Raw genomic sequence first — 14,095 nt, 5'->3', positions numbered from 1 at the left:
AATGACATGAGACAAAGTATATGTGAACTGCTGTATGAAAAGTGAATTTACTCTGTAAATCTTCACCCAAATCCTAATAAAAAAAAAATATTGAAATAGTTGAGTTATTACACAGATATTGGTTCAATCATTCAGTCCATCAGCTGGCTTTTAAGCCCCTCTTAAAGCCAGGAACTGAACCCTGCACAGCCCGTTTAACAGTCATGTTCCTGCTCATGTGACAAAGAGTCTGAATGGCAAAGGGATGTGGCCACCCATTTTTTCCTCCTCTTATTTCTCATGGTCCAGTGATCAATTATTATAAAATGTCTAAGGTTGTCCTTAGAAGTTACTAGAGTAAAAATTCCAAAGCTTATTTCTTAAAGGCATTTCCATTCTTATCCACTGGCATTTCTTTTGTGGGGACAGGCGCCAACTCCTGAAATTAAAGCAGCATGGGTGAATGAAATTCGGAAAGTGTTGACCAGCCAACTGCAGGCTTGTAGAGGTAAGGGTGTCTTTGGCAATTATTTTCTCTTAGCTTTTGCTCCAGGTGCAGTTTTACTTTTGTCAAAAACAACTGCAAAGTTCTTAACTATGTAAACTATCTTAGCATTTCAAAGTAAAGATGTTACATGCAAGTTCTTATATTATGGATGGATGGTTTGTTTATTTCCCCTCATCGTAGAGGCCAGTCAGCATAGAGCACTGGAGCAGTCCCAGAGTTTGCCTTTGCCCGCATCATCTAACACAAGGTAAGGGTAAATGCACACTTTAGACATCACTGTATTGGCAAGATTAAAAAGTAGGCTTTCTATCTATACCAGTGTTCACTGTAGCATTATTCACAATAGCCAAAAGGTGGAAACTACTCAAGTCTCTATCAGCAGATGAATAAATAAACAAAATGTGGTGCCTACACATAATGGAATGTTATTCAGCCATAAAGAGAAATGAAATTCTGATTCATGTCACCAAATTGGATGAACCTTGAAAACATGCTGAATGAAATAGGTCTGATGCAAAATGGCAAGTATTGTATCATCCCACTTATATGAAAGATCGAGGATAAGCAAATGCATACAAACAAAAAGTGTATTTGTGGTTGCAAGGGTCTAGGAGAAGGAAACGGGAGTTTTCACTTAAGGGGCACTGAGTTTCTATACGGGGTGATGGAAACATTTGGAAATAGATAGTGGTGATGGTTGCACGGCATGGTGGAAGTAATTAATGTCCCTGAATTGTACACTTAAAAATGGGTAAGATGCAAAATGTTTTGTCATGTATGTTTACCACACACACACAGATATACTGTTTTAAGGACTGAATAAGAAATCAGGGAGAGTTTTGAAAAACTAATGTGGCAATATACTGTTTTTCTTTTTCTTTTTCTTTTTTTTTTTTTTTGGTGCATCTTATGTCATTAGCCCCTCTAGAGGAAATACAAAAACTGTCAAAAAGTTGGAAGAAAGAAAAACTGACCCTCTAAGCCTGGAAGGATATGTGAGCTCAACATCATTGCCAAAGCCCCCAGAAAAGGGCAAAGGTAGGTGTCTGTTGTAAGTGAACCTTACATATACTAGAGGGGCCATTGCTACATGTTCGTTACTAGAGACTAGTGGGTCTGAGGCAACCCTCCTGTTAGAAATACACAGCTTCTTGTTAACACCAAATAGCATTTGTCAAGAGTTCAAAATTGCCCTTTTTTCTGAACCCACCTTAAATAAAACATTTGAGTCTTACAGAAGAAGCCATCTTAGGTTAGTGCAGGCTCCTCAGCCAGCCAGCCCAGCCCCAGAAATGTCGTTTGAGTCCAAAAGTCTGAATACCAATCGTGACCTGAATTCCGACTTCCCCAGAGCATGCCTACCGGGCCTGCTTCCACCTTGCAAACCTGACTCAGGCCCTCCTTTGGCTGGGGTTTGTCAATGCCCTACATTTTTTGTCTCTTTCTCTTCCTTTGTAGATGACACAGTCACTAGCTCTACCTCAGAAAGTTCTGCGCTTTCCAAAAAGCGCTTTACCCTGCAGGGCTTTGCTAACCTCAAAGGTCAGAAAGGTAAAAAGAAGGCACCCATTTTTCTTTTCTGGAAGTGTTCATCACTGTGGTGCTGTGTCTGTTGTACATTTGTGTGGTGATCATTCATGGGGATGGCCTCAAGAGGAATCATTTGCCTCCTTCATCACTTAAGCCCATTTACATGCATTTTTTTTTTTTCCACTGAATCACTGATTTTCTGATGCTCATGGGTCTGATATACATATAGCCAAAGTGATCCTTTAGGGAAGTGTCCCCTCTCTGGAGAAGTGAAGTTGAGCTTTTCAAGTGAAAGCTTGCTCAGAAACTAGAGTTGTCATTTGCTTTTTTGATCCAACTTCTCCCTCTCTCCCTCCAGCCCCCTCTTCTTGCTTTCTCCTGTCACCTGCCGTTCATTCACCGTCTAGCTGTAATGACTCTTCTGCCAGAGAACTGAAGTGCTTATGGGTATATTTGCTGGTGAACAGAGCTAATAAAAAATCCCTTTAGAGGGGTTCTCTTAAAGTTTGATCACCTTTGAGTGTTCTTTGGCAGTGAAATAAGCTGAAATAGCTTACGAAGCAAACCCTGAAGTTTCCAGCATGTCTGTGTGGGACTGCACCTCCTGATGCTAAAAACCACTGTAGTCCAAGGTTCTTTTCATTGGTGCAGGCGCTGGTCCAGAAAATTTGGTTTTGTTCCTCCAATTCATAAAGTACTCTTAACTTAGCCCCTCACTAAGAGAGAGAGAAAAGGGATGGAGGGAAATAGGGATGAAGGGAGTAAAGAGGAAGAAAGGAGGGAAAGAATGAATTTCAGAAAGAAAGAAAACTACAAATTCTAATCCTACCTCTTTTATCATTACAAAACTAAGAAAATGTGCCTACAGATGGCCTGATAAAATGATGATACTGGTTGCCAAAATCAACCGGTAGATCAGTCTCATCTCCTCTTAATCACCCTGGGCCTCTCGCTTCACCTGAGATCCTTGGCCAGTTGAGTTCTGTTAAGGCTGTTTTTTGAGTCAGTGGAAGAAAGCCCATTAGGTGTCTGTGTGTCACTCCAGCGTGAACTCAGAGGTAATTCACATGGTACTCCGCATCTCTCTTGGTGCATTTCCTCACTCTGTCTCTCTTCTGTTGTATTTTTGCCTCTTCCTCCTTCTGCAGCTTCTCCTACCAGTCCTGACAAAAAAGCTAAGCGACATGAAGTAAAGAGCGATCCAACTCCTTTTGGTTTAAGAGGTAGAGTGATTTGACCTTCTGAACGTGGATTGACAATCCATTTACCCATCCATCCAGTTAGAAACACTCACTGTTTTGCCGTTACCCATTGTCTAAAATGTAAACCTTTGCCAGCCAGAAAAAAATTTCTTGTCTTATTTAAAAACATGAGACTCTGGCTACAAATACAATGACGGTCTTCACGCTTCTCGTGTAATTTCTGCAGCCAGACTCTCCCAGATCCTACATGAGTGCCCATTGGCCACTAGTTAGTGACTACAGGTAACAACTTGTTGCTCTTGGCATCTGGTCAGCAGTTGGTTTGGTTGGGTTTTACTATCGGCAGCTGTCTGAGGCTGTGGAACGCCTTGTTCATAGGCCCCTAGAACAATAGCAGCAAACCCTCACCTCCTGCTTCACCATTTTGGAAACATAGACCAGAATCAAATCCAATTCCAATTTTTTTTCCCATCATTTATTTAATTTTTTGTTCTTGTTGTTGGGCATATATACGCAGCAAAACATACAGCAATATAACAGATTCTACATGTAAAACTCTATGGCATTGATTGCATGCTTCGAGTCATGCAACCTTTCCTACCCTCCTTTTCTGAGCTGTTCCTCCCCCATTAACATAAACTCACTGCCCCTAAGGTTCCTATCTAATTTTTCGAGTTGCTGTTGTCAGTTCGATCCCCTATGGATAGATCTTAAAAGAGCACAGTGCTCAAGGCAGACATTCTTTATTAGCTAAGCTAAACCTTTGGTTTTAAGAAGCCACCTCTTCATTTATACAGAGGACACCCTAACTCATACAGCCAGATGGTGTGAGGCTTGATTCTGGAACCTGGGCTGCCCTATTTCTTGTCTACCTCATATTCAAAGGGTAAAACCTTCCCTAGGAAACCCAAAGACTTCCCTGGTCTAAGTTGAAGGTCTCAAGTTCACAGAGAGAATTTCACTTTTTGAATCTTCTTGAGTTTCCCAAACAATTAAAAAGAAATTCAAAGACAACCTGCAGAACCAGTATCTCCACAGTCTCTACCCCTGAGACCACCCACACTGTCAGACGCCACTTCTGGCCCATTCTTGACTGAAACAACACTCTGATCCCCGAGGATCCAGAGAAGTGGGCCTCTTTGTGCCATTCGGCACAGAAGTACAGAAGCAAGAAACTTGTCCTCGGGTCTCCTATGCCCTACAGTGGTCAAGGCCCCTAGCTCACTGCTGCTCACAACCCAGGTACTTGGGAGAGAAGACAATCATTCTATCCTGTATTGTCTCTCAGGAAGGTATCTTTTTGTTCATTAAACGTTTTCTACTTCTGGCCTGGAGACACCTAAAGCATTTTCCTTCCTGCCTTCTCCTTTATGTAGGAACCTGTGCTGTGTAGAGAATGTAGGGTTGCAGCCACACTTAACTGTGGGTCAGATACTGGTTCTACCACCTCTCCAAGCTTCATCTATAAGGTGAAGATAATAACAACCTTGCAGGGTCGTAATGAAGAAAAAAAATGAGATGAAGTGCTTAAAGCCCATAGCACAGTGCCTGGGATTGAGCTGTCAGTCATCATCATCACCATCATCCTCCTCCTCCTTTTCAGTCTGTAGCAGATGATGATGAATTACAAGTCTTCATGCAATTACTCAAGCATTTACTTCCTGAAAAGCTTTATCAGTCTGTTGCTTTAGTCCATTGACAATATCAAGAAATATTTGCAGAAAATAGAAGTGACCATATTCACAAGTCACCTTGGCCTAATACCTTCTTGTAAAATATCCCCTAACATCATTGATTGGTAAAGAATAACACAGTACTAGCTTATAGTTGGGAGCTCTGGTAGCATAGTGGCTAAGACACTTGCCTGCTAACCAGATGGCTAGCGGTTCAAACCCACCAGCCACTCCTCGGAAGGAAGGTTGGGCAATCCTACTTCCGTAGTGATACTGCCTCGGAAACCCAAGGAGGGGTCGCTATGAGTCGGGGCCGACTCGACGGCACATAACAACAACGACAACAGCTTATAGTTATTCAGCTTCCAAGTATTTTTATTGTCTAGTTCCATGATTATTACCTGAGGCGTAGCTGGATTTCAGTATTGACTTGCTAGCTTTCCTTATTACACTACTGCAATGAAATGCCACTATTTAGGGCCTGTTAAAGAAAATTTTTCCGGAAGCCTCAAGCACAGGCCAGACACGGCACTAGATCTAGAAAACATTATTTTCTCTGGAGGTCCCAAAACAGTTGCTCTAGGTTTTCCCTAACCAAACTGTTTTTTAAAGTGAAGGTTTCCATGTAAAGACTTTTTTAGAAGGCAGTGTTGTCTTCTCTAGCCACAGAAACTTATCAAATAAAAAAGTCTGTATCTTTCTGTTCACATTGTCCTCAAACAGACTTTTGGTTCCGTTTTGCCCAGAAGCCCCACATAAATGCTTCGTGACAACCAGAATGGGGGGCTGGAGTGGGGAGAAGATTCTTCTAGACAGTCTACCCCAGCATCTCCGCCTTTGCTGACTGGGAGAGTCAGGCCTAGAAGCCCCAGTGTGACTCTCCCGCAGTGCTCTCAGCAGTACTCAAAGCAGGCAACATTGGAGGGATCTGTAGCTCCAAAACTGATACTGCCAAATTCTTGGACAGATGCAAGCCTGGTAGTGACACTGAGCAGGGCCAAGTGGCTCAGCACATCTCAGCTGGCCCCAGCAGCCGTGCCGCAGGAAGGTAAAGCTGGCGCTCTCGCAGCCTGCTGCAGCCTGCTGTGTGTGCAGTGAAGCCCAGCCTGCTGTGCAGGGGCTGCTAGCGTGCTACAGGCCCTCTGAGCTCCCAGACCACATGTCAACCGCTTCCTCTGCTGGGTCTCATCGCTCTGCCGGCTGATGGGGGGACTCATGGCTCCCAGCTCCCTTTTCCATGTATTTAAGGCAAAAGCCAGCTTTCTAACTCCTCCCTAAAGCTTGCTTTTCCTTGCCAACCTTCAAAATTACTGACAGTTGGGAACTGGCATGCATAGACAGTTCACCTCTTGACAGGCTCTGCAGTTTAGTAAAAGGGGCCTGGTGACGCATTTGTTGTCATTCCTTCATATACCTATCACCTTCTTTTTCTGAAGGAAAAGCATGCTGCCAGCTGCTCCAGATAGAATTTGGAATTGGATGTGCCAAAGCTCAACTCTGATTAGCAATAATACACTTATTTCCCTGACATGCTTGTGTGTCTTAATGAAAATGTCACTTAATATCATGTGGATAACTATGACCTAATACCATAGGAGTTTAACTTAGGCTTACGGCTTTTTTCCTGGCGTTTATTGTGCTTATCAGTATCATGAAGTCATTATCCCCCATCTCTCCACAACTTAACTTGAAATCTCCTCAAAAATGGGTAATACAGTTGCTTCTGTTTGGGGATACATAGCTAGTGATGGAGAGTTTTGCTGCTTTTTGTTCTTAAGTCCGAAAGGAAGCTTTTTCCATCTTTATTTCCCCTTTGCTAGCCTAGTGGAAGTAGTGCATGCCTCTGAGGACTGGCTCTGGAGCCAGACTGCCTGGGTTTGAATCCCAGCTTCATCACTTCCTGCTCTGTAACCTGAGACACATTACCTGGCACCTGTGTGCCTCAGTTTTTTCATCTATAAAATGAGCATCACAGCCCTAACTACCTTATAGGTGGTTGAAAAGCCTAAATGAGTTAATACACATCCAGTGCTTAGAACCAGACTGGTGTGTGGTATGCTCTCAATAAACATGAATTAGTTTTGGTTAGAAACTATTTTTTCCTGACCCCATTCTGATCAGTGTTCATTGCAAATGCTTTCTCTTTGGATGGGTATTTACTGTAGGGCTCACACATAGGTAGTGTGGTAGGTGTTTCCAGTTAGTTGCCACTCAAAGATTTTCCCTATTTCCTCAGAAAGTGGCTGAAAATGATGGAAATGGGTATTGCTTTCCTATTTTAGAAAGAGAGAAAACCTTGCTTGACTCCTTCCTGCCGGAGGCATGATAAAGTACAGCTGTTGAGAAGAGAGGGCTAGGAATCCATTGCCTTCTGTTGCATTGCTTTAGCAGGTGCTAGTAAATGCTTTTAAGCCCTGTATCCCTAAGATTATTTGCACAGTTGCAGCACAATGTGTCAAGCATTTTGGAAGTCTAAAGTAGAGTCCTGCCCAGCTCTTTATGAACTCCTAGAAAGATGATAGGCTCTACATGGGGCCCTGCAGTTAAACCTGTAAAGGGGATTTGTGGGGACTTACATAGGCCATGCCGGGCACAGGCCACAGATGTGGGCAGGAGCTGCCGTCATAAAGAGGGGTCATTACTGGGGCCTGTTCCTCTCTTAGGTTGGAGCAAAACATCTCATTCATTGGAGGCCTCCGAAGACAACGACGGCTGGTCAAGTGCAGAGGAGCCAATTAATTCATCCGACGCAGAGGAAGAAGGCGGAGCAGGTCCCAAGAAACTGGTAACTTTCGCCTTCTTTCCCTTGCTAACTCACAGTGGGGATGCTGTTGTTCCCTGGGAAGTGGGAGCTCCAGAAGACCTGCCTTAGTCTGGAGCCTGTCAGTTTAATCACAGCTTTTCATAGCTCCTGCATTTCAGAGATGTTTTGTGCTCATTTTGGTTCATTTTCAGTTGCCCAGAACTTATAGCCTTGTGGTTTTATGTGGTCCCCTCCCCAGTCTATGAGTTTGCTGTTTTTAGTTGCCATCAAGTTGGCTCTGACTCATGGTGACCCATGTACAACAGAACTAAACGTTGCCTGGTCCTGCACCATCAACCTCACTGGTGTGCCCAAGCCCACTGTGACAGCCACAGTATCTTTTAAGTGCCTCCCATCATAGGGGATTCATCTTCTATGGCAATATTCTATTGTGACCTATCCTTTCATTGGCTAATTTTGAGAAGTAGATCACCGAGTCTGTCTTAGCTGGAAGCTCCTCTGAAGCTTGTCTACCATGGGTAACCCTGCTATATTTGAAATACTATTGGCATAGCTTCCAGCATCATAGCAACAGCAAGCCACCACAGATGACTGATTATTCTATTGGTTAGCCACCTTTAAACCAACACACAGATGGACTCCCCTTTGGTAAAGGGACACTCCACACCCTTTATTTACACGTCCTTTAATTCACGATTCTATCCCAAAGGTAAGACACCTGCCCTACAGATAGACAGTTTGTTTAATGCTGACCAGAGGTGATGATAACCAGGTTCTGCAGTAACAAATGAACCCTGAAACTTTGGTAGTTTGACACAGTAAAGGGTTACCTCTTGCTCAGCAAAGTCCATGGAGTCTGATGACTCAGAACAGCTTCTTTCCAGGCAGTGACTGTGGGATCCAGGCTGCCTCCCTCCCATAGCTCTACAGTCTGAGACATGTAGTTCCAGGGCAGCGGGAGCTCTGGTGGTATAGTGCCTAAGGCATTTGACTGCTAACCAGAAGGCTGGTGGTTCAAACCCACCAGCCACTCCTTGGAAGGAAGATAGGGTAATCTACTTCTGTAGTGATACTACCTCAGAAACCCAAGCAGGGGTCGCTATGAGTCAGAAATGACTCAATGACAGTGAGTTTTGAGTTTGTAAGGAGTGAGAGAGCTAGAGTATCTTGCACCATCTCTCTGATGCTTTGTCTTGGAAATGACACCTGTTACTTCCATCACTTGGCCAGAAGTAGTCACAGAGCCCCATGGAACTACAAGGGGCTGGAAAAGAAAGGGGAACATATGGCTACTGAAGGAGCAGTATGCAGTTAGACATCCATCAGACTGTTTGAACTGAATTTGCCTTTAGTCATCCCATTCACTTCACATCTCAGTAAAACTTTTTCTTTTTCATTCATACATATGAGCTTCCAACACTTACTATATAGCCTGTTGGTGATTCAGTGGTAGAATTCTCACCTTCCATGTGGGACATCTGGGTTCGATTCCAGCCAGTGTACTTCATACCCAGCCAACACCCATCTGTCTGTCAGTGGAGGTTTGCACCTTGCTATGATGCTGAGCAGGTATTAGTGGAGCTTCCAGACCGAGGTGCAAAGGAAGAAAGACATGGTGACCTACTTCTGAAAGTTAGCCACTGAAAACCCTATAGATCCTAACATTCCAGGCTGCAACTGATCGTGGGGCTGGCACAGGACCAGTATAGCGTTCTGGTCCATTGCGCATGGGGCCACCATGAGTCAAGAGCTAACTCAGCAGCCACTGATAGCAATAACTGCTTCTGGAATTTCAGGCAGGACTCATTCATTCAGTCTGGTTAAGAGCTATGGCCTCAGGAGATAGCTGTGGCCCAGGCAGCTATCTGATCCCACTCCGCTTGGAGCTTTCACTCCGCTAGGGGTGAAAAGTGTTAAACTACAAATATGTTAGGGTAAAGTACTATGAAAGAGAAGAGTCAAGCGCCCTGCAAATGGCAGGAGAATTCTTGGGGTGGTGTTCTGGTTACCTAGTGCCACTCTGACAAGAATATACCACAAATGGGATGGCCTTAACAAACAGGAGTTTATTCTCTTACAGTTAGGGTGCTTTAAGCCCAAATTCAAAGTGCCAGACTCTAGGGGCTGGGTGACAGCCCCTCAACCTTGGAGTCCAGCTCTGCCTCCTGCTCCTGGCCCACTGGAGCTAGAGGCATTTCTTCACTCAGACAGCTGCTGGCTGCTGAGGCTGACAAGCCCAAGGTTGACAAGTAAAAAGGCATAGTCCCAATGTTACCAAACCACATGGCAGACCATTAATTTAAGTCCATTGTAAGTCCCAAGGTCGGCAGAGCATGGCAGGCTGCTGAACAACAAACAGCACAGCTACATGCAGGGTCCAAGTGTGCCATAAGCTAGAGACTATCCCCAAGGCTTCTCCTTATATATAGGAAGCAGACCACATCCCAAAGGCAGCTTACTCAGCTGCTTGTGGTAGATCCCACCATGGAGATGATTGCCAGTCTCATTATGGGGAACAACTACCACCAGCTGCCCAGCCACTCAACCAGGCCCAGCCATGTTGACACATAAACATAACCACCACAGGTGGTCACGATGACCTGGAGTCTACATTGTAGGAAGACACAATAGGTGAGAAGGAGCCAGCTAGATAGGACTGATGCAAACAGAATGCAGAGTAGATGGATAGCACAAAGGGTCAGAGGTCACGAAGAGTTTAGAGTGTAAGGAGGTAGGTGGAGCTGGTGTGGGATGGGTGAGGAGAGAGTGGTGGGCAGGAGGCAGACTCTGGGAGGCGTCAAACCCTGGTAAGGAGTTTGGAGTTTGTCCTCCGTGTAGCAGGGGAGTGAGTGATAGAATCCCACCTACATTTTGTAATGAAAACTATGGCTTCTATGGAAATGGCTGAGAATGGAAGCAGAGGCCCAGTTAGGAGGCAAGTACAGAGTCATTCAGCTAAGAGATTTTGGTGGCTGCGTGAGAATAGAGAGGTTCACACTGCTTCCAAACTCCTACAGTCCTTGCAAGCTGAGTCCTACAGATTAGCTGCCTGTGGTTACCTATTGTCTTAAAAAAATAAAAGGTTGTCATTGAGTCAACTCCTAATTCATGTATGTCAGAGTAGAACTCTGCTTGTGGGGTTTTTTAATGGCTGATTTTTTAAAAATAAATTACTAGGCCTTTCTTACAAGGTACTTCTGGGTAGACATGAACCTCCAACCTTTTGGTTGTCACCCAAGTACATTAACCATTAGCCACACCTAGACATGTCATCTTACACCTATCAAATTAGGCTATGGATTCCCCTTGTCTCCTTGAATAATGTACCAGCTCCTTAAGAATTTCCTGTTGTCCAGTTCTTCATTCTTAGAATTTATTCCACAAATATGTATTTATCACTTACTACTGTGTGCCAGTCAGATAAAGCATGGAACAAAATAGATAAAAATCTATCATGAGGGCTAAAAAAAAAAATGTAAAATATATAGTATGTTAAATGATGATCGCTGCCAACGAAAAAAAATAATGTCAGGAGATAGTAGATGATAGGATTTGCCATTTTGGATGGGTAGCCAAGGAAGGCCTCACTGAGAAGATAGTATTTAAAGACCTGAAGGAGGGGAGGAACATTCTAGGAAGAGGGAACAAGAAGTGCAAAGGTCCTGGGGCAGAGGGGGCTATGTTTGGAGTGTTTAAAGCCCAGCAAGGAGCTCGGTGTGACAGGAGCAGAGTGGGAAGTGGGGGAAGAGCAGAAAGGAGGGCAGAAAGGCAGAGGTGGCCAGACCACGAGGACCAGTACCTACTTAGTACAGTGTAGTGCTGAACAGTGGTCTCTGGGTGGCACAAACAGTTTGCACTCAACTACAAATCTAAAGGTCGGTGGTTTGAACCCACCCAGCAGTACCGTAGAAGACCTGGCAATCTGCTTCCATAACAATTACAGCCAAGAAACCCTATGGGGCAATTCTCTGTAATACATGGAATCAACTTGATGGCAGTGGGTTGGGTTTGGGTTGATTGCTGAAGAAATTTTTGTTCATTTTTTATTTTTAACATAGTCATGATATGAGACCTAATATTTTGCTCTGGTGGCGTAGTGCCTAAGGCACGCGACTGCTGACCAGAAGGCTGGCTGTTCAACCACCAGCCACTCCTCAGAAGGAAAGTTGGGCAATGTTGGGCAATCTACTTCTGTAGTGATACCGCCTTGGAAACACAAGGAGGAGTTGCTATGAGTCAGGGCTGAGTCGGGGCCGACTCAACGGCACATAACAACAACAACATTACCAGGCAAATTAAAGTCCACACGTGAATGATTTTGCCTGTTTGTGGACAGCCACTGTTTGCTGGTCTTTGCAGGGAGGGAGGAGGGACAGAAGCAGAAGTGGTGTTTGTTTTGCCTGCTGGTGTTCAAAGGAGGCAAATGTTAATAAGGTTATGCTTTCTCACATCCCTCTCGCTCCATCTCCCTCCCATTTAGATTCCAGGTAAATACACAGTTGTGGCTGATCAAGAAACAGGAGGCCCAGATGCCCTTTCAGTGAAGAGCGGGGACATGGTGGAGGTGATCCACGAGGGCGATGAGGGACTTTGGTAAGAGGAGCCCCACAGTCCACTTACATCTAAGACCTGTTAAATACGTGAGCTAGAGCCATTTGACACCCACACCCCTTCCAGGTATGTTAGGAACCTGACCACCAGTAAGGAGGGGTGGGTGCCGGCCAGCAGCCTGTGGACACTCATCAGCAAATCCAAATCAGCTCAGTGCTTGAGCAGCTCAGGTAAGAGCTCACATACCACACTTCTCTTCACTTGGACCCTCCTGCTGTCACATCCCAAAAACAATTTAAAAGGAAAAAAAAAACTGCTGTCAAATTGACGGTGAGTCATGGTGACGCCATGTGTGTCAGAGTAGAACCGTGCTCCATAAGGTTTCAGTGTTTATCTTTCAGAAGGAGGTCACCAGGCCTTTCTTCCAAGGCACCTGTGGGTGGAGTCCAACCTCCAGCCTTTCACTTAGCAACTGAGTGCTTATCCATTTGCAGCACCCAGGAACTCCCAAAAGAAAAGAAAAGGGGGTGGTTTTTATTTGTGTTTTTTTAAAAAAGGTAAAAAGCCAAAGCTGAAACAAATCTCCATTTCTTTATCTGATGTTTTCCCCTCCTCCTGCAGAGTCGGGCACTGGCTCCGCCTTGCTGAGCAATTCCTCCAGCTGTAGCGAAAGTTGCAATGTCACCTTCTCAGACCTCAAGGGTTAGCAGCCCAGGCCTGCTTTCGCTGCCTGTATTAAAGACTCTTGAGCAAACTCTTGAAGCCGAAGAGCAGTAGGACCAGCATGTGAATCTCTAAGTTTTCTTTTGCTTGGGCTTGCTTAGTTTGGTGAGGGAATGGTGCTTTTATAAGAAATCCTGGGAAAAATGAGAAAGAGTCCTGGAAGATCTGAATGAAGAACTGCCTGGCTGTCTAGGAAACTTCGAGATGCAGAAATGCAGGAAAATGCCCAGAAGTGAAAGGTTCAAGAAGGTTCTGCTCTCTAGCCTTCGTGCCGGAACTCCCTCTCCAGCACACAGCAGCCAGTTTCCACAGGAAGATTGCACCCACAGTACACCAAAGCTTCCTTGGAACAGCCGGGAGTGGACAGCAGAGAAGGCTGCTGGTTGACAGATCACTTGTTCAGAAGAAGGCTCAGAAGGCCGAGAACAGAAACCCTGATCCCACCAGACATCCCTTTCTGGACTCTTCAGGCAGATGCAGTAGGTGGTATCTCTTTCTAAGCACCTGGGAATGAGGCTTTGCTCCAGCCATTCAAGCTTTTGTTTTCTGATATCTCTGGTATGGTGCTTTCTGCAGGAATATGCATACTTTTGAAGCTGTTCCCAAAAGAAGTGAGTGAATCACTGACCAAACAGCTTGAGGAGAGAGGGGTGAAGGGTAGGGATTACTCTTTGGTCTTTTACAAGTGTTTTTTTTAAACAGGGATGAATCCCATGGCCATTTTTTTGTGGTACTTTGGCCTCTAATCTTTACCAAGGATCACTGTGTTTACATAAAATGACGATTTGATACTGTATTTGATATAAAACTATTTTTTTGTTACTGGGGTTTACATTGAAACATGTTGTTTATATCACTGAATGATTTTGGGGGACTCTCTCATGGAAACTGATGACACTCCTCCCTGAGGCTCCATATAACCCGGTCACAGGTGAATGAAAATATGGCCCTTGATGGAATCAGGCAGTGTTTTTATGCCCCAAAGCAGTTAGAAATCAAGGAATTTCCTTTACATGTGTAGGTTTAATTTTCAAAAGAAAATTTAAACTATAATTTAAAATATTAATCTTCTTTTGTACAAAAACAAAAAAATGAGGGGACTCAATTTTTTTAAACCGCTTCACTGAATTAGGATATTTTTATTGTTTTTAAAGAAAATATAAAC

The 14,095-nt window shown here is 44.3% G+C and overlaps 1 protein-coding gene across 1 annotated transcript in view; it reads left to right on the top strand.

Moving 5' to 3' along the window:
- The window catches only part of MCF2L (MCF.2 cell line derived transforming sequence like), a 342,209-nt gene extending 329,295 nt beyond the window's left edge, over positions 1-12,914 (top strand). Inside the window, exons 24-30 of the mRNA XM_042781158.1 lie at positions 409-487; positions 668-734; positions 1,407-1,525; positions 7,556-7,677; positions 12,137-12,249; positions 12,334-12,437; positions 12,829-12,914. Of these exons, the coding sequence (XP_042637092.1) occupies positions 409-487; positions 668-734; positions 1,407-1,525; positions 7,556-7,677; positions 12,137-12,249; positions 12,334-12,437; positions 12,829-12,914 (690 nt within the window). The remainder of the gene's footprint in view (positions 1-408; positions 488-667; positions 735-1,406; positions 1,526-7,555; positions 7,678-12,136; positions 12,250-12,333; positions 12,438-12,828) is intronic.
- The last annotated feature ends 1,181 nt before the right edge of the window (positions 12,915-14,095 follow it).

Source organism: Orycteropus afer, unplaced genomic scaffold (genome assembly GCF_000298275.1).
Source record: "Orycteropus afer afer isolate SDZICR_OR568_19922 unplaced genomic scaffold, OryAfe1.0 scaffold00089, whole genome shotgun sequence".
NCBI lineage: Eukaryota > Metazoa > Chordata > Mammalia > Tubulidentata > Orycteropodidae > Orycteropus > Orycteropus afer.
Note: the sequence above shows the minus strand (reverse complement) of the source record. Positions and strands in the feature narration are given on the sequence as shown.